This window comes from Scyliorhinus canicula, chromosome 16 (assembly GCF_902713615.1).
Source record: "Scyliorhinus canicula chromosome 16, sScyCan1.1, whole genome shotgun sequence".
Lineage (NCBI taxonomy): Eukaryota > Metazoa > Chordata > Chondrichthyes > Carcharhiniformes > Scyliorhinidae > Scyliorhinus > Scyliorhinus canicula.
In genome coordinates this window covers 30,524,268-30,544,529 of record NC_052161.1, presented here as the reverse complement: position 1 = coordinate 30,544,529, position 20,262 = coordinate 30,524,268, and the positions used below count along the sequence as shown (strand labels likewise).

The window sequence follows — 20,262 nt, the reverse complement described above, 5'->3', positions numbered from 1 at the left end:
ACCAGCTTCTTATGCTGATCTCTCAGCATCCTCACCTCCAACTCCACCGCAGTTTGATGTTCCTCCTGCTCAGCCAGCACCTTCTCCACCTTCTGGATCGCCCGACCTTGGGCGTCCAATCTAAGCTCCAGCCGCTCAATCGACTCTTTTATCGGGTCCAAACAGTCCCATTTCTGCTTAGCAAAGCATTCCTGAAAAACTTGCATCAGCTGCTCCGTTGACCGCTGGATCGACAAGCCAGTAGTCCGGTCCTCCGCCATGCTATCTCCCGCTGCAGCTTCAGCCCAAGCCTTCTCTGTCTTTCTGTTTCTGCCTTTCCAACGTAATTACTTCTAACTACTCCATTTCATTCTAATCTTCTTTTCTTTGTTGAGCCTGACTGGCCTTGCATCATTCTCTTTGAAACCTAACTGTCCGTTGTTGCTTTGTGAATATTTTCTCTATCTCACCCATTTACAGACAGAGACTTCCCAACACAATGAATTCAAGGTGTTTACTATCAGCTTATGAGTTACTATCCTTGCAACCTTTCTACTATATTCCTCAAGGGCAATTAGGAACGGGCAATAAATACTGGCCTGGCCAACAATGCCCACATCCTGTGAAAGAATTTTTAAAAGTAGCTATTTCACTTCATTCTTTAAAGTAGAACTGGAAGAGCGAGCTACCTTCAGCATAAAATACTTGCTTCAATAATTTTTTTAAATAATGATGGAGGAGGCCATGCGCCTTGGGCACTCATTGGACTCAGGTAGCAAATGCACTGCAGACTTGTATTTTGTAACTGCCAGCAAATGGCTTCATAGAAAATTAGTGAATGGCCACCTGTTATATTAAAATGTGATCTAAGAAAAATCCTAACTGTCAAATACCTGACCTGTATGATATCTCATTGAGTCACTTGCTGAAATCTCGTGACCAAGCCAACTCAGTAGTCCTTTCTCACCCATCTGAATGTAAAGACTTTAAACGAGGAGGAAGGCAAAGAGTGGTAAAAAAGACTGAAACTTCAAGTAGTTTCAGCAAAGTCGATTTTTATAATATTACTTAGATCTGGATGAACAAGCATGCTTTATTTTAACTTTATACCCTTCATTCCACCCCTTCCCACCATTTACATAACTTAACTTCTTTACATGAGTTTAGGCATCACCAAGGATCAAAGAGGAATATAGTTTTTCCAGTGCCCTTCAATATATTTCTGCTAATGAGTCAACAGGAAATGCAAATCAACCTCCTCTGCTGTCTGTGTTACAAGTTAAAAGTAGAGCAGGCCATTACACTGTTACCTATCATGTTATCCAAGGAAAGATCTGGAAGTTTCTTTTGTTGGGTGCCCACTGGAATTCCACAAAATGAAGCTGGACAATACAAAGGCGAGACTGTGGAACCCGAGTAACTGTTAGAAACAGAAAACAGCAACAAATAACTCAAGCAATAAAATGAAAATAACAAGCATAATACATTACAACATCATCAGCCATCATATGTTCATGACGCAGCAACAGTTGTGAAGAACGAAAATATGCAAGTCAACTAAATGTCAAGTAGAGATTCTTATAAAAAATCTTACAAAGGAAATATAAGAAATAGGAGCAGGGGACCATAAGACCCCTCTAGCCTGCTCCACCATGGCTGATGTTGCCCATTTCCCATATCCCTTGATTCCCCGAGACAAAATAATTTGCCCATCTCAGCCTTCAATTAAATCAACAATGGACCATCCACAACCCTCAGGGGTAGAGATTTCCTCACAAGCCACTGAATGAAGAAATATCTCCTCATTCTAATCCTAAAGGATCTGGCCCTTATCGTGAGACTGTGGCCCCGGCCATGAAAAATAGCCTGTGTCCACCCTATCAAGCACCCTCAGAGCTTTGTATGCTTCAATGCAATCACCTCTGATTCTTCTGTACTGCAGACAAGATAGGCCCAATTTACTCAGCCTCTGAGAGGACAATCCTCTCATCCCAGGAGCTAATTAAGTGAGCTATTGTGGTACCCCCTCCAATGTAGGTATATCATTCCTTAAATGTGCAGACCGAGGTGTGGTCTCACCACAGCCCTGCATAATTGTAAAAAGATTTGCTTTTTCTTGTACTCCGGCACCCTTGCAATAAATAAAGACCAACACGATATTTGTCGTCCTACAAAACTGGCATTTTATGCATATAAATTGTACATGGAAAAGAAGTACCGGTAAAGTTAAAATACATTTTTAATATCTAATAAAGCATTTTAACATCTCAAAACACTTCACATGCAATAAATTGATGAAAGAACAATGAAACGAATAAGCAATTTGTTTTGATTTCAGTGAAAAGCAGAATGTTGGCCAGGATACGAGGAGGCGTCCCTGGACAACATTGAACAATATGGGATCATCAGTTTCCACCCTAAATATCAGACAAGGCACACACCTCAATTTCACCTCTCATTAAAGGGACTTCATTTCAACAGTAAAGCGCTCCTTCAGCAGTACACTGGAGTATTCCTCCTGAATTATGTGCTCATGAACTGTGATGGGTGGAAGGAGGTGTGTGAAATTGAACCAATAATAATGTCAGAGAATGCGATCAAATGAACCAAGCTAATACTTACTGCTCACATGAACATAATAACGTAATCAAAGCACTGGGTATTGCTACCTCATTTCTCTCTCTGTATACAGCAGATATATTCATCAATTGATTGTGGGCCCAATTAAGTATGGCGATTTCGCAGATTAAAATGTTTATTTCACCTCTGTGACACAGGTTCAAATTAAATCCAGATTCAGGAGGACAATCTACATTTCATGCTGACTGTAACCTTCCTGCACAAAGTAGATTTGGGCTGAGCCCATATTTTAGAAGATACATGTGCACAGCCACATCTGCCAACTGTTTGGTGCTAATGAGCAACCTTTGGTGTACAGCACATGACACACATATCCTTGGGGCACACTGCCAATAATATAGCAGCCACTGCAATAGTATTTCAGAGGATATATAATTTGGTGGGCTTTGCAGGAACAAAGCAGCTGATTGAGAATGTTAGCCAGCTAGATTTGAGTCAAATTTACAAGACCCACGGTAAATGTAAAAATCCTAAGCCTCAGAGAAACCAGAAGAATAATTAGTCCTTTTTTCCCCCAATTGGCATTGAAGCACATTGTTGACACTAAATGGCTAAGAGACAGCCTCACCATCTTTACAAGTACTACCTAGCCTGATGCTGGCACAATGTAAAACCATTCTATTCCCCATACATCTCATTTTAGTACGAATCTATCATGAAAAAAATACGAATTTGAAAAAAATATCAATGTTCCAGAACTATTTAGCTCAACATAACCTTTGCGCTTCCAAAATGCTTTTCTTTCCTGCATTATTAACCCGAGTATTAGTGCCATCAATCACAAGGACAATCTGTTGACAGTCAATTGCTCAATTATCAGACTTGTGGAATTGATGTCATGTACTCATCAGTTTTAGCACGTAGTCTATAACTCAAAACATACTTGTTAAATTAGAGCCTTACTACAAGTGGCCATTGAAACACAGTCAATCACAATATTTAAGAGGGAATTAGACAAACATGAAGAAAATTATTAAAGACTTCAGGGTATCAGTCAGGAAATGAGATGTGAATCTAACACTGGCAGAGGCATAAGGGGTCAAATTGCTTCACTTTTTACTGAAATTCCTTAGATTTTATGAATTGCTTTGTGCTGAATGTAGGAGAAAGAGTATTTGTAAACAAATTAATTTGTAATTCTTGAGTGGTTAATGTCCAGCCATAGTACTTAACTGTTTAGTCTATTAACATTTTTAAATGTATATGCCTGTATACTGTTTGCTGTATTTCTCCAGGACAGAATAGACAAAGATACCTGTAATAAGGTTTTGACCCCAATAAGTTGGATTTCAATTCCCACAACATCACTCTGCCATCACTGACAATCAAAGCAGAAGAATGTTCGTTGATAGGACAGCACACCATGTTAAAAGGGCGAACTGTCTTAGTGACTCGGATTGCATCACACTGACAGCGCAGATCGTAGGTAAGCTCCTGAACAGGCTGATCTGGATCTAAAAAAAATTAAGAAAAATGTTATTTCAATTTTTAAAAATCTGTAGGCAGAATAACTATGCAGTTTGCATTAGTAAGCAGTTTGCCTCCTTATTCCAAAACAATGACATGTCTTGGGTTGTATGGAGGATGTAATAAAGGTTTATATAAATGTAAGCTATAGTTTCCAAAGAGCCAATCACTGATGGGGGCTTTAACTGGAGTCTGCTATTCTAACACTATTTCTCTACCTTTCTTAGCTATATATTAATACAGTTTGTGCTGCTACTTTTATACTCAGAATAGCTGCAACAGGATTTTCAGCAGTAATCATTCATTATGCATCTTCTCAAAACCTTTTAGAATTTCTATGTCTATTATAACCACCTTAACCAGTTCCATTCCATTGCATTCTTTCAACCCTCTCTTCATAACTATAACCAATCATTCCCGGTATCATTCAAAGGAATCTTCATCATATCCTTCCTTGGTGCCAATATATTTCCTGTACAAAACTGAGCACAATATTCCACTTATGGCCTAGTCAATATTATGTGCAAATTCAGGATAATTTTCCGTCTTTTGTATTCCGTGCTCCTAAATATATCAGAACCCAATTTACCTTTTCAACAGCCCTTTCCAGCTACTGCAATAACAATTTGCATTTATATTGTTCTTTAATGTAGAAAGCATCCCAAGACACTTCTAAAAGCACACTATCTGTTTTAAAGATTTATCTACTGCACCTTCAGTTTTGTTTCCCTCCTCGGTAAGCTCATGAAATGGCTGATGTGGATCTAAAAATATTTTGGGGAGCTTTCCCCATGTAATTGCACAAATGTGGCTTAGTTTCAGTTTATGAAGGCTGGTATTGAATCTTATGATTGAAAACTTGTAGCATAAATAAGAATTTTTTTTTACTTTTCAAAGAAAATGCCCCGAAGTAAGAAATTGTCTCTTCTGATTATTAGTCTGAGTATGATTTGTGGATAAGTGAATCCCAAGATTTACGTTAGAATATAAGTTTTACAGTCCACTAGAGGGTTATTCACTGACACTATAAACCATATGCCTAGAAATTATTACAGGGTAGCGGCCTAATTAAGGGCTACAGATGGCTAAATTTAACATGCAGTTCTCATCTTTATAACACAGAGCTAATTCATATTGTAGTCGAATTCTGAACACAGCATCAGAGTTTTAAAATTAGCAAAATTCAAATCAGGTAAAAGAATAGAAGACCTAGAAGAGGAAAAGAAAAATGAAGAGATGTGGAGAGTAGCAGGCCAGGATTGAAGATGTTGGGACAGATATATGTTTTGCAATGTTACCTGCTTATGTTTTAGGATGAAAGGGTGCTTATGTTGAATCCCCTTTGGAGGTGATAGAAAGTAGAGCTCACGATACAGAACATTGGACATGGTCGGCAAAACGAACAGGGCTGATACTCCAGAGTCTTATCTATCTTCTCATAATTTTCAACCAAATATCAAGATTGGAATACAGGTTAAAAATCCCTCATCTGTAATGTTTGGGGCCGAGTGTGTATCAGATTTCAGAACATGCTGCGCATGTGCAGTATGGCACGCGTTGGGAACGGCACATGTGCGGAATGTTGGGAACTGCGCATGTGCGGCGCGCATTGGGAACTGCCCATGTATGGAACGTTGAGAACTGGGCATGTGCAGCGCTCAAATGAAACAACAGATTTAGGAATTTTTCGATTTTCGGATAAGGGATGTTCAACCTGTACTGCCTTAAAATTATTTCAAGGTATCAGTTCCAACAAATACTGTTCAATTTATTTCATGAGAAATGTTCGCAATTAGAAGTATGGTTAGAATAAACACATATTTAATTGTCTGCCTGAAATGGATAAAGGAATAGGCAAGTGCTGGAAGCTTCATTTTCCTGGAAACTGCTTCAAGTATTGTTTCTCCATAAACAAAGTGTAATGATTATTCTTAGATGATAACATCTGTAGCTACCCTGAAAAGGGCTACGGCAAAATGAGGGCTCAACAATACTACAAAGCTGTATTTGGCTGTTCATTTAATCTTGCTTAAATAGGAGTCTGCTGGAATGTAAATTAATTAGCGTATAGGAATAGGATGGGAGTTACTTTAGTGAATCATTCCATGATTCAAATGTCTGAGAAGGAATTAGAACAGATAAACCAGTTAGCTGTTGTGAACAGCTCATTATTAGGCCCTTCCAGCCAACACAGGCTCAAGGATGGTATTTGAGAGAGTTATGGAACTAGACATGGGGTACAGCCGAGTGCGAGATATGAGGATGATGTATGGTCTGAATTGTACATGCGGAAGCTCAAGAAGTTAATGGCAGGTAACTGACATTTTAGCTATGGTTGAGACAAAGAAATTGCCGTTCTGTAGAGTATTTCGAAATGAAGTAAATCTTCATAGAACTATAGGGTCTGTCAAATAAATCTATCCAGGTCCACCCCTGAAAAATGGGGACCTCAGATGGTGGAGAGAAACTCCTAAGCATAGATCCATGCTAACACTCTGGGTAGTTTTAGAAATTACGAAGGCGTGAGAAGACGAGAAAGAAAGAGCTGTTCATGGATGCCAGCCTTCCTACAATCTGGATAGGTACTCGCTACTTGTCTTTGTTGTATATTTTATTTTTTAACAAGTGCGTTATATTCTGTTTAAGCTTGGGCTGCTTGTCTCTGTTAATGCGATGCATCAAGTATGTTAGCATAGTGGGTAGTGCAGTGTGGTCTGAATGTTTGTCTCGTCTTGCTTTCAGCTCCCTGCTGAATAGCAGCATACCTACTGTGAAAGCAGAACAGAATACACAAGCCTCTCCTGCCAATACAGATCTACTTCATCAGCAAGCCATATGCACTGCCTCCCCATGGCGACATACATAAAGTGCGTACCTCATGGACCAAGGCTAAAACACCGTCAGAGCCAGACAGTGGCATTGAGTTAATGTCACTGGACTACTAATCCAGAGGCCCAGGCTAACGTTCGGGGGGGACATGGGTTTATATTGCACTATTGCAACTGGTGAAATTTAAACTAAATTAATAAATCTGGAATTGAAAGCTACTCTCAGCAATGTTGACTGGGAAAACACATCTGGTTCACTAATATTCTCCAGGGAAGGAAATCTGCCATCCTTATCAAGTCTGGCCTACATTTGAGATCAGATCAACAGCAATTTGGTTGACTCTTAACTGCTCTTCGAAATGGCCTAGCATCAATTCAAGGGCAATTAACGAAGACAGCAAATGCTGACCTAGCCAGCGACGTCAAGAGTAAAGAAAAAAGCACTACAGGAGACTCAGAAGAAGCTTGGCCTCCAAATGAAAGGCTTACAGGCCCACTGGCATGTGGTTTCGCCCAGGCATTCATGAACCAGACCACCAGCTATGGGTAAGTAACCCCACTATCTTGTGGGTATCTTGGGAGAGAAGGCAGCTAATCAAACCCTGACAAAAAGTCCCAGCAACCCCTGCAGCAGAGCTGATAACAAACAGCCTTTCCTTTGGACAATAGTAGCAATGTTTAGAGCCTTGATGCTCGAGTAACTCAGGCTCTCCAACACTTTGTCCAGGCCTGTGCTCTGGAGACGATACTCCAGTTTTCTGGTTTACGTTGGCACAGCATGGTAAAAAACAGTTGCCGGCTATAAACTCTCGCTCGACTGGGATTCCTTCCAACTGTAGGAAAGCTCATTGGATAGCTATCACCCGTCTCAAGCTGGGAAGCTGCTAGTCAGTTAAGTACTGTCTTGCCATGATTTGCTTGCTTCAATAGGTGCTTGGGGTTAAGAAAGTAATCCCTCACCAGGTAGTTTGCGAATCTATGCACCAAGCAACACAAACGCAAGAAAGGAGACACCCATCTTGCGTATTACAAGCTGGAATATAAGGACCATGTGTCCTGGCCTTACTGGTTATGGTGCACACAAATCAGTTGTGATCACATTGCTGCACTGCAAAAACAAGGCTCACTCAAAGTGGATCACTTAAAGAAAATTTTGGACCTTCTTCTGGTAGGGGAAAGCTAAAGACAACATGTGAATACAGAGTGCATTGCATTGTAAATTATTCCACTCACAATGATAGAACCAGCCACTGAAGGCTAAGAGAGACCTCTCACTCTTCGTTTGTCAACATTCTAGGACCCAGTTAATCTCATATGCATCGCTGACACTCACCTCCACAATAGATTCCAAGAATCAATTCTATGAGGCACTTGACGGTATCAGTAGGCACTGGGGAATTGGTCAGGTGAACAAAAATGCGTAAAGATTGCTGGAACTATGCTGCTATAATAGACGGTGTATACAACAGCTACTTCCAAGCCACACCATGCCACAAGGCGTCCTAGTAGCACACCACTGGCACTGGCTGAATCTCATCATCATCTGACATACCGCACTCAACAGTGTCCTCATCACTCATAGCTATCACAGTGCTGTGACACTGACCACTCGCTGGTGTGTAGCAAGATAAGGCATCAGCCAAGGAAATTATACCACTCCAAAAAGAAAAGTCATCTTCAGGTCAACACTGACCCAGAAAGGATGCAGGACTTCCTCAAGATCCTCGATCAAGCTTTTTTGGACAACTGCAAAGGCCAGAGTGTGTCATTTGCACAACATGCCACATTCAGAAAAGGGATGAGAGAAATGTTGACTGGTTTGAGGCTCCTTGGGTTGAAATGGAGTCAGTTACTGCAACCAAGAGAAGACTCTACATAAATTACAAACAAGTCATCAGTAAACAAAATCTATATGTTCTCAAAGTTGCCAGAATTAAGTCTCAGCAGACTACTCGGCACTGCACCAATCAAAGTTGATTGAAATTATGCAATAGCATACAATCTGCTGCTGAATCCGGGATGTATGAAGGAATCAAGAATGCACTAACCCAGCAGCAACCGGATCAGCCTCCTTGAAGACAGATCAGGATGATCATCACTGAGCTTGGCAAGCAGATGGGAAAGTGGGCGGAGTATTATCTCAAACTCTATGCCACGGACAATATTGTTGCTGAAGAAGCTCTTAGCATCATTCCAAACTTTCCTATCATGGACATCGAGCCCACCATAGTAGTGCTCCACAGGGCCATTCACCGTCTTGCCAGTGGTAAAGCCCCTGGAAACAGTGGCATTCAACCTGAAATCATCAAAGGTGAAAACCAGTTCTGCTGCAGCATCTCCATAAACTTTTGTGTCTTTGCTCAAATGAAAGTGTGATGCAAAAATAGTCAGTGGCTGTAACAATTACCGAGGCATGTCCTTGTCGAGTATTGTGGGGAAGGACTTTGCTCGTTTTGATCCGACCAAATTCCAGACCATGGCATCACACATCGACTCTAAGTCTCAGTGTGGCTTCAAGGAGCTGGCAGATCTTAGTAGTTAAAGGAAATGTGGCAAGAGCAGCATAGACCATTTTGCATTGCCTTTATAGACATCACCAAGGCCCTTGACCTTGACAGCAGAAAAGGATTCTAATTTTGTCTTGCTACAAGAACATGCACAGTTTTGTCACTGACAATATATACAATAGGGTGTCATCAAAGCATTTCAAGATCTACCTGCAGGGTAAAGCAGGGCTGCATCCTGGCACCAATTCTCATTGGCATATTTTTCTCCATGTGGCGATTGTCTGTTTTTGGCAACTCAAAATGAGGGTGTCTATCTGCATTCCAGAACTAACAACAAGCTGTTCAATTTGGCAAAACTGCATGCCAAGATTGAAGTGCATAACGTCCTAGCTCATGAGTTGCTGTTTGCTGATGATGTGGTGCTGACATCCCATACTGAAGTTCACTTGCAACACCTTGTAGATTGCTTCTCCCAGGCCTATAAGGAGTTTGCATTAAAAATCAGTGTCAGGAAGACGAGTTACAGACCACGATATGGAGATTCCACCTTCCATCAACATTGACAACCTCACTGGAGTTCTTCGACAACTTCACGTACCTTGGATTAACCATCATCGGCAATCTGCTCCTTGATGCCAAAATCAGCACCAGAATTGCCAGGGCCACAGCTGTAATGCCAAAATTGAGAAACGGAGTGTGGACCAACAGCAAACTACCTGAAAATACAAAGCTCTGCGTACCAGGCTTACATAGAACATAGAAGATACAGTGCAAAAAGGAGGCCATTCGGCCCATCGAGTCTGCATCGACCCATTTAAGCCCTCACTTCCACCCTATCCCTGTAACCCAATGCCTCCTTACCTTTTTGGTCACTAAGGGTAATTTATCATGGCCAATCCACTTAAGCTACGCATCTTTGGGCTGTGGAAGGAAACCGGAGCACCCGGAGGAAATCCACGCAGACACGGGGAGGATGTTCAGACTCCGCAGTGACCCAGCGGGGAATCGAACCTAGGACCCTGGTGCTGTGAAGCAATAGTGCTACCCACTTGTGCTACCGTGCTGTGTTCTCATCACCCTCCTTAAGCACGGACAACTTATGCAAGTCAAGAAAAGCAACTTAATAGTTCCACCTCTGGTGCCTCACATGAATATAGACACCCCCTTGCAAGACCAAAGTGACAAACATGGAAATACATCAGTGTGTAGGGATCCCCAGCGTGTTTTCCCTCTTCCCTCTCGAGTCAGCAGTGACTACATTGGTTGGGTCACGAAAGCTGAATGAGCTACTATGTCACCCCATGGCACGTTTGCTATCGGCAGAAGACCAACAGATCATCCATGTCAGCGACACAGGATGTCGACAATCAAGACTTCAATGACTGGTGTAGATGCATGGGAAATCCTTGCTGCTGACTGGAATGCCTGAAGACAAACAGGAAGGGTGTGGATAAAGCAGAGGACAAGAGAAATGACCAGTTTGATGAAAAGAGCAATTACCTTGGACCAATGTTATTCGTTTGTGCGAGTTGCGGAAGGGACTGTCAGTCATGAAGCAGCCACTACAACCACAATAGACGATGCTCAATACAGTAGTGATATCTGGACACAGTCCATCATCTCCTAAGATGGATAGGTGCCTAAACTCTGATTATACTCAACATACCCACCATGCTGACTGCAGTCAATCCTAGTTATAACTATAGCATAAATAATCTGCAATTTGTTAATCAATTCATTACCAACTGCTTGGCGCACATGCTCACCCTGCTCTTCATTGGAGAGAGGCAGTGAATTGGAATTTGCTCGACGGATCCTTAGTGTAATACAGCCATTTTCATGAAGACAAAATAAAGCATCCCGTTGGCGGCAAGGAATGACCTGGGACAGAAAAACAGTAAATACTTTGAAAAATCCATTTGAGTAGCATCCTATTTAATGTACGAACACTGGAACTTGGTGTGTGTTAGTATTTCATATAAACTGCGCGCACAAACTGAAAATATTACAGGAAAACGGAACATAATGGGTTTGAGTATTCTGGATGCTCAACAGCAAAGCCAAAAATAGTGATTAAATTTACATCTGATATTTGCCATAATCTCTACTGTTATCAGGAAACAGCCAGATTGTTTTATTATAGATGCTCACATTATAATCACTGAAACATTGATTACATTGGCAGGGTACATCAAATAAATTCAAGACAGCTATTTCAAAGACTATGAAGTTGAACTCGATCTCAAAAAAGCAATCATGAAACTTAGCCAGTACTCAATCCTTACTACTCTCAAAATATTGCCACCATATAACCATCCGATTCTCACTGCAGTCTTGATTTTTAATTACCCAAGTGTGGAAGCACTTTCTGGATTACAATTAAGAGGATCTTGCCCTTTTACCCCTCAGATTTCAACACAAGGGCCGAAATTCTCCGACCCCACGCAGGGTTGGAGAATCGGCCGGCAGCGACGTTAATCCCGCTCCCGCCGGGTTTTTTATTCTCCGACCGGCCAAAAACCGGCGTTGTGCAAATCCCGCCGGCAACCTCTGAAAACAGCTGGCGCCGTCTGGATTTCATTATATTTTTCTTTCACCAAATCTCCGGCCCGGATGGGCCGAAGTCCCGCTGACGTGGCCATGGGTTACGTCGGCGAAAAACAGAGTAGCTTTAAAACGGCGTCAACCATTGATGATGGTTGACGCCATTCAGTGTCCGAGTGCCGGGGGGGGGGGGGGGGTTGCGGCGTTGAGAGGGGGTAGGGGGTGGTGGGGAGGGGGGTAGGGGTGGTGGGGAGGGGAGTAGGGGTGGTGTGGAGGGGGTAGGGGTGGTGGGGAGGGGGGTAGGGGTGGTGGGGAGGGAGGGTAGGGGTGGTGGGGAGGGGGGTAGGGGTGGTGGGGAGGGGGGTAGGGGTGGTGGGGAGGGGGGGTAGGGGTGGTGGGGAGGGGGGTAGGGGTGTTGGGGGGTGTTTGGGGCAGCGGCGTGCAGAGAGGGGGGGGCGACGGATGCCCGGGGCCAACGCACCATCGCCCCCCCTCTGCACGCCACTGCCCCCTACCCCAACCACCCACCCCTCACCACCCCTACCTCCCTCCAACGCCCCTACCCCCTCACCACCCCTACCCCCTCCCCACCACCCCTACCCCCCTCCAACGCCCCTACCCCCCTCACTACCCCTACCCCCCTCCCCACCAGCCCTACCCCCCTCCCCACCACCCCTATCCCCCTCCAACGCCGCCCCCCCATCTCTCGCAACGCCGCAACCCCCCACCCTCAACGCCGCAACCCCCCACCCTCTCAACGCCGCAACCCCCCCCTCAACCACCCCCCCCTCATCGCCGCAACCCGCCACCCTCAACGCCGCAACCCCCAAAGAAGGCCCTGACGCCGGAGTCATCCGCACCGCTTTTTCCCCGCCGGAAATGGGCGTCACATCGGTCCCCGGAGAATTTCGCCCAAGGTATACTGCCAACTCCAACTTCATTCTAAATACCTCAAAAGACTTAACTCCACATTTTTGGTAGTTAAATCATTCTACAGTTATTCCAAATGTAACAATGTCAGGGGTGTTATATTACATTGTGTAACATCTTATTACTCATTTGCTTCGCTCCAAGATGGTCCTGTATTCAATATTCATTAACACTCGAAGTTTGCAATTAAAGCAATCCGTTTATTGAGTAACGATAACAATTGAACTATGAGCTTGTTCTGTCTTCAACAACTAAACCAGAGATTAAATTAACAAGATTAAATATATATTAACTATGATTAACAACACCTGCACTCTCAGCTATCTCTCTCTATCTCTGGTCACTAGTCACTCCAAACACAAAGAGGTGGGAACTCTGCTTGAGTTTGCCTTTTATACCATTCTCTAGTGCTGCCATCTAGTGGTTACCTAGCTGTTACTTCTGTATGTTAACCCTTTATATACATACAGATATGCAGATCACTACAAGGGGAAAGGTAAAGTTAATTACCTGTAGAAATGGAGCTCCTGTTCTTTCAATAGCAACTATGCCTACTGTTTGGTTTACTTCCAAGTCAAGGATTAGGATTTCTCTGGGATACAGCAGCAGCATATGGTTCCTCTTAGATGGCAAATAGGACAACTGCAGACAGTCATTCAAAGTTACTGACTCGGCACTGAAATAATTCAGGTGAATATTAAATTAGTATTATAACAGAAATTTTGCATTCATTACTATATGTTAAAAAGTTAAACATGACGGATTTTCCTCAAATAACTACTGCCCTCCATGCAGATGGCAGCATCTCTCACTAAAGAAAAGTGTTTCAAAAGGAGGCCAAGTGTCATGATTGATACGGAGGAAGGACGGTACTATCAGATGCACTGTCTCTCAATTGAAATGTTAAACCATGTTAAACGTTGTCTTTCCTCTCTGGTGGTTAAAAAAGATCCAATGGGACTATTCAAAGAGGAGCATCCTGAAGATATTTCTACCTCAACCACCGTCGCTAAAACTGATTTTTTTTTGGTCATTTACTTCATTATTGTTTGTGGTGCAAATTGATTGCTTCTACTTAGGTTACATTTGATACTGAACTTCAAATAGTACTTCATTGATCAAAAAGCACTTTGGACACCTTCAACAAGAAAGACCGCATGCAACTGAAATATCCTCTTTCAATTATGTTGCCAGTGTGTCAGTAACTCAAAGGATTATTTATTTGTTTAATATTTCATTCAAATCGTAATTTATGTTTAGCTACGTAACATTCAAAAACCTACAACTTATAAGGCTAAGACAAACTGGCTGCAGGAGCCCTTCCAGAGAAAATTATGGCTCAATTCTTTTTAAGTTTATTCTTTCACAAGATGTGGGTATCGCTGGCAACGCCCATCCCCAATATTTAATAATGGTGCAATTTAAATTAACAATACGAATATTGTTGCATTCCGCTCCAGACTCTCGAAAAGGAAATGCTAGTTACATTTTATTTTCATTTCCTATTTTGCAAAAGCTTACAGAATTCTTATCAATTACTTGGTGCGTAGGCGAGCATTGAAGCATAAAAAAGTTTTATTTGTTGCTTCTATGGGCAATTTACCGGTGTAAAAATGGCAAATTTCTTAAAAGGAAGTTTGTTTAGAAGTAGTGGGATCACTGTCAGAAAGCTTACTGAAGCATTATAAAATTAATATATAAATTGTATCAATATTTTGTCTTAATTTAATAAGTCTAGCCGTAAGTGGGAAACTAATGAAAAATATACGTATAATTGGGGATAACACTTCATATAAATTGTAAATATATAGTCATTAAAAATAGATTAATTATTGAGTATTGATATTTTTCTTCAACTTTCCAAAATACACATTTTCAATCATGCATGAGGCACTGCTAAATACCTCTAAGATTTAAACTTGAGGATTAAATAGGGCAATTTTAATTTTGTTAATGCTGAGCTCATTGATGTAAGTGATATCAGTGCTGGGAAAATTAAATTTAGAATACAAGCTTATGAACAGAGAGGGGAATTCACAGCGAAGAAATGTTCTCTCAATAAAAGGGCAAATTGTAAATAAAACTTGCAAAATATAACTTTTCGTCTTCAAATACAACTTACTTGGGCTTTTCATTAGTGATGAGGATTTTCACTCTGTTTAAGGCTTTCTTGGCACCAGTAGCTGCTGGTTTTGTGTGGGCAGGACTTGAGTGAGGACTTGATATATAAACTTTCTTCCCCGAACTGCTGGGAGGTTTGGATGGTGAAAAATCAGAGACAAACACTATACCCTCACTGGTTAGCACTACAAATAGGAGACAACGGAAAACATGTTTCAGTTTTTTTTTAAAAAGAAACTTATTAATTTTTTAATAGAAAAACACTGACTTAAATATACGTACAGAAGTGTTACAGCTCAAGAGGAGGCCATTTGGCCCATCATGTCTGCACAGACTCTACAAATGAGCAATTCACTTTGTGTCATTCTCCTCCTGTAACCCTGCACTTCTTCCTTGTTCAATAAGGTTTTCTTTGCCTTACTGCGTTGCAATACAAGACATTTTACCTAAAAATAATAATGTACTCTCTAGCTAGCCACCAAAGAGATCTGCAGAATAAAAATACGACAATTACCCAATTAATGTCTCCTCTCTGCAGATAAACACTTAGTGTTCATTCATTGTCTCCCACCAATAGATTAATTCAGTTGTGCAAAAATTGTAGCAGTTAGCTTGTGTGCTATTTGCTATCACACAGCAACTTGGAACACCAAACATGGTGGGCCATCTTCACAGCAACATGTTCAACACTAAACACATCCTGTGAAATAAGAATGTTCTAATATTCTGTCATCTAGCCTGGAAACATAAAAACGGGTTTTATTTCATGTCTGTGCTGCAGCCTTTTAAACTAATTTGAAAATGGTTTCCAGGGGTTAGAAAGTGTTGTTTTCTAAAAAGAAAATCAGTCCTAGTTGTCAGTGTGGCTCAGTGGTAACACTCTCCTCTTTGGGGATCGCTCGCCATCCTGGGAGTTGGCACGTAATGTGCTACAGCCGATTCTTGGAAGCCCATTGTCATTGAACGCTCACTTGCTGATTGATTGGCAGTGGGCGGGACTTCCGTTTGCCCTTCGAAGGAAGTCTGCCTGTGAGTGCTGTTGGTCAGTAAAATTGGCCAACAGTTCTCCAACCTGGCCAGGCATAGTACTCCAATAGCCAAAAGTGGTACTTCTGTTTGGAACCAAGTTCCCGGACTAATGGAAAGGTGAGTCCCGGTGGTCACCGGGTGAGAGGGTGGGGTACATCCGAGCAGGGTTGGGAAGAGCTTAATCGTGGTGCTGAGGGGTAGACCGGGGGAGGGGGACACTTCTCTTCCCATCCGAGATGGAGAAATCTTTTTCTGTTCCCCACCCTCCCTGAACCCACCAGCCTAGAAATTGAGGCTGGGTGGGAAAAGATCAACAAGGGGCTAAATAGGTGAAAGAGTGGGTTTTCTGCCCACCCAAGTTGAAATTGAGTCTGTTTCGGTGGAAGGCTTCCAGGGGGAAATTCCATCCGTTCAATTTTACGTCCGCCCCCAACCTCCGAACCCACCTTTTTGTGGGGGGGGGGGGGGGGGGGATGCTAAAATTCAGCCCTTTGAATTAGAAGGATGTGGGTCCATGTCCCACTCTAGAGACTTGAGTACATAGGCCAGGGCCCCCTCTGTGCAGCACCAGAGTAGGTGGCTTTTTTCTGATGAGCTGTTGAACTGAAACCTCATCTGCAATCTCATGACATGATTTAAAGAGAAGGGAAGTGCTCTTTGATGCCCTTTCCGCTATCTGTCCCTCAACTGACATCAATAAAATAGATCAAGTCATTATTTTGCCAGCGATGTGGTTCCTTGCTCTGCAGAAATTGTCTGGCATACATTATCTCATGTAGAGGATGTAGACTTACTAGTAAGGCCAGCATTTATTAACCTTCCCTAATTGTCCTTGAAAAAGTGGAGATGAGCCAACCTCTTGAATGCAAACAAGTAGCTTAATATGTCATTTCAGAAGGCAGTCAAAAGTTAATGGCACTGTGGGTCTGGAGTCAAATATAGGCCAGGCCAGGTAAGGATGGCAGATTTCCTTTCCTGAAGTATATTAGAGAACCTTATGGGGTTTTTATGGAAATCCAGTCACTGTCACTGATATTAGCTTTTTTCCCCAATTTTTAAAAATTCATTAAAGTTAAATTCCCCAACTTCTATACTAAGATTTGAACGCATCTTTATAGTATTAGGCCAGACCCCTGTATTGTTAGTACAGCATAGAGAAAGCATTCAGCCTGTTCAGTCTACCCCGGTTCTTTCGAAGAGCAACACAGTTACTCGCACTACCCATGCTTCTACCACATTCCTGCAAATGTTTCTTTTTCAAGTATATAATCTAATCGCCTTTGAGGGATACAATTGAATCAGTACTCATCAGTTGCCCTCCCTTTCTTCTATTAATAAAGTATCTAGACCAAAAGGAAAACTTGTATTTGTGTCACGCTTTTCACAATCACTGCATGTATTAAAGTGCTTTGGAGCCAATGAGTTATCTTTGGAGTGTTGCAATTGTTGTAATGTAGGCAACATGCTCTCAAAACATCTCCCCTTTAAAGTTGATTAATTGTTCCATTACATTTCTGCGCATCAGTCTTTGCCTCCAATTTATCTGGGCCAGACCCATCAATTCACTTAAATTAGCCCAGCCCAGGTCAAGTATTTTTATTCTACATTGCTCCTGTCTTCTCCATTGTAAGCCTTACAATACTATGATCGCTGTTCCAGAGATGCTCCCCAATTGTGACATTCTCATCTTAACCCATTTTATACCTCAGGACTAAATCCTGCAAATTATTTGTTAGGCAGGAAACATACAGGTTTAAAAAAATCTCCTGAACAGTTAGACAAGTAGATGTAGATTGCCATCTGCACTGTGAAAAGTAGTGTTATTCTGACAAATACACAATCTGGATCTATAACTGAGCTCAGCCAGGAGAAAGCTCCACGTATATGTATTTATACAAATGTGAAAAATTCCGATCCCCAGCTTTAATGTTTTTTTAAAAATAATTTTTATTGAAAAATGTTGTATACAACATCAAACCATACTAAAATACCAACAATAACAATAATGACAACAATCATGAACCTTCGCCCCTCCAAAATGAACAACCCAACATATTAACAACTTAAATTAACACAATGTTAAGTTACATAACCGTAGCGAAAAAATAAATAAAAATAGAAACTATAATGAGGAACACCCCCCCCCACCCCCTGCCCCCCCCTCGCCCCCTGCCCCCCGCCCCCCGCCTCGCCCCCAGCCCCGCCCCCAGCCCCCCGCCTCGCCCCCAGCCCCCCCCCTCGCCCCCAGCCCCCCCCCCCGCCCCCTGCCCCCTGCCCCCCCCCCGCCTCGCCCCCTGCCCCCCCCGCCTCGCCCCCTGCCCCCCCCGCCTCGCCCCCTGCCCCCCCCCCCTCGCCCCCTCTCTCTCTCTCTCTCTCTCTTCCCCCCCCCCCCCTCCCGGGTTGCTACTGTTGACCAAGATACCTATCTTTGAGCCAGGAAGTCCAGAAAAGGCTGCCACCGTTTATAGAACCCTTGTACTGATCCTCTCAGGGCAAATTTGACCCTTTCCAATTTTATAAATCCCACCATTTCATTGACCCAGGTCTCCACACTTGGGGGCCTCGCATCCTTCCACTGCAGCAAGATCCTCCGCCGGGCTACTAGGGACGCAAAGGCCAGGACACCGGCCTCTTTCGCCTCCTGCACTTCCGGCTCCTCCGCAACTCCGTTAATCGCGAGTCCCCACCCTGGTTTGACCCTGGATCCAACCACCCTCGACACCGTCCCCGCCACCCCCTTCCAGAATTCGTCCAGTGCTGGGCATGCCCAGAACATATGGGCATGATTCGCTGGACTCCCCGAACATCTGGTGCACCTGTCCTCACCCCCAAAGAACCTACTCATCCTAGTCCTGGACATGTGGGCCCGGTGCAGCACCTTAAATTGGATGAGACTAAGCCTCGCACATGAAGAGGAAGAGTTGACACTCTCCAAGGCATCCGCCCAAGTCCCGTCCTCTATCTGCTCCCTAAGTTCCCCCTCCCATTTAGCCTTCAGCTCCTCCACTGACGACTCTTCCACCTCCTGCATTACCTTATAGATGTCAGACACCTTCCCCTCTCCGACCCACACCCCCAAAAGCACTCTGTCCATCGTCCCCCACGAGGGCAGCAAAGGACATCCCTCTACCTGTCGCCTAGCAAACGCCTGTACCTGCAAGTATCTGAATGGTTCCCTTGTGGAAGCCCAAATTTATCTTCCAGTTCCCCCAGGCCCGCAAACCTCCCGCCAATAAATAGGTCCCTCAATTTACTGATGCCCACCCTTTGCCACCCCCTAAATCCCCCATCCTTTTTCCCCAGGATGAACCGATGATTGCCACCCAATGGAGCCTCCATCGAGCCACCTGTTTCCCTCCCTATGCCGTCTCCACTGTCCCCAGATTCTTGGGGTCGCCGCCACCACCGGGCTCGTGGTATACCTCTTAGGGGAGAGCGGCAACGGCGCCGTTACCATGGCACCCAGGCTCGTACCTCTACATGACGCCATCTCCATTCTTTTCCACGCCGCCCCTCCCCCCTCCATCACCCATTTACGCACCATTGACACATTGGCCACCCAATAGTACCCCAGAAGGTTGGGCAGCGCCAGCCCGCCTCTATCCCTCCCTCGCTCCAGGAAAACCCTCTTCACTCTCGGAGTCCCATGTGCCCACACAAAGTTCAAGATACTGCTAGTCACTCTCCTAAAGAAGGCCCTGGGGATGAAGATGGGCAGGCACTGAAAGAGGAAAAAGAACCTCAAAAGCACCGTCATTTTGACGGACTGCACCCTCCCCGCCAACGACAATGGCAGCATGTCCCACCTCTTGAACTCCTCCTCCATCTGATCTACAAGCCTGGTGAAATTATGTTTGTGAAGAGTCCCCCAGTCCCTGGCCACCTGCACCCCCAGGTACCCAAAACTCTCCCCTGCCCGCGTAAGCGGGAGCCTACCAATTCCTTCCTCCTGGTCTCCAGGGTGCACCACAAACACCTCACTCTTGCCTAAATTTAGTTTATAACCTGGAACGGTCCCAATCTCAGCTAGCAGCTCCATCACCCCCGGCATCCCTCCCACCGGGTCCGCCATATACAGTAACAGGTCATCGGCATACAACGACACCCTATGTTCCTCCCCACCTCGCACCAAACCTTTCCACCTCTCTGAATCCCTCAACGCCATCGCCAGCGGCTCGATTGCCAATGCAAACAACAAGGGGGACAGGGGGCAACCC

The 20,262-nt window shown here is 43.7% G+C and overlaps 1 protein-coding gene across 1 annotated transcript in view; it reads right to left on the bottom strand.

Moving 5' to 3' along the window:
• Positions 1-20,262, bottom strand: part of wdr11 (WD repeat domain 11) — a 151,691-nt gene that overhangs the window by 86,936 nt on the left and 44,493 nt on the right. Inside the window, exons 5-9 of the mRNA XM_038773684.1 lie at positions 15,018-15,201; positions 13,406-13,571; positions 11,188-11,302; positions 3,875-4,073; positions 1,290-1,399 (exon numbers count right to left, since the gene is read on the bottom strand). Coding sequence (XP_038629612.1) covers positions 1,290-1,399; positions 3,875-4,073; positions 11,188-11,302; positions 13,406-13,571; positions 15,018-15,201 — 774 coding nt within the window. The remainder of the gene's footprint in view (positions 1-1,289; positions 1,400-3,874; positions 4,074-11,187; positions 11,303-13,405; positions 13,572-15,017; positions 15,202-20,262) is intronic.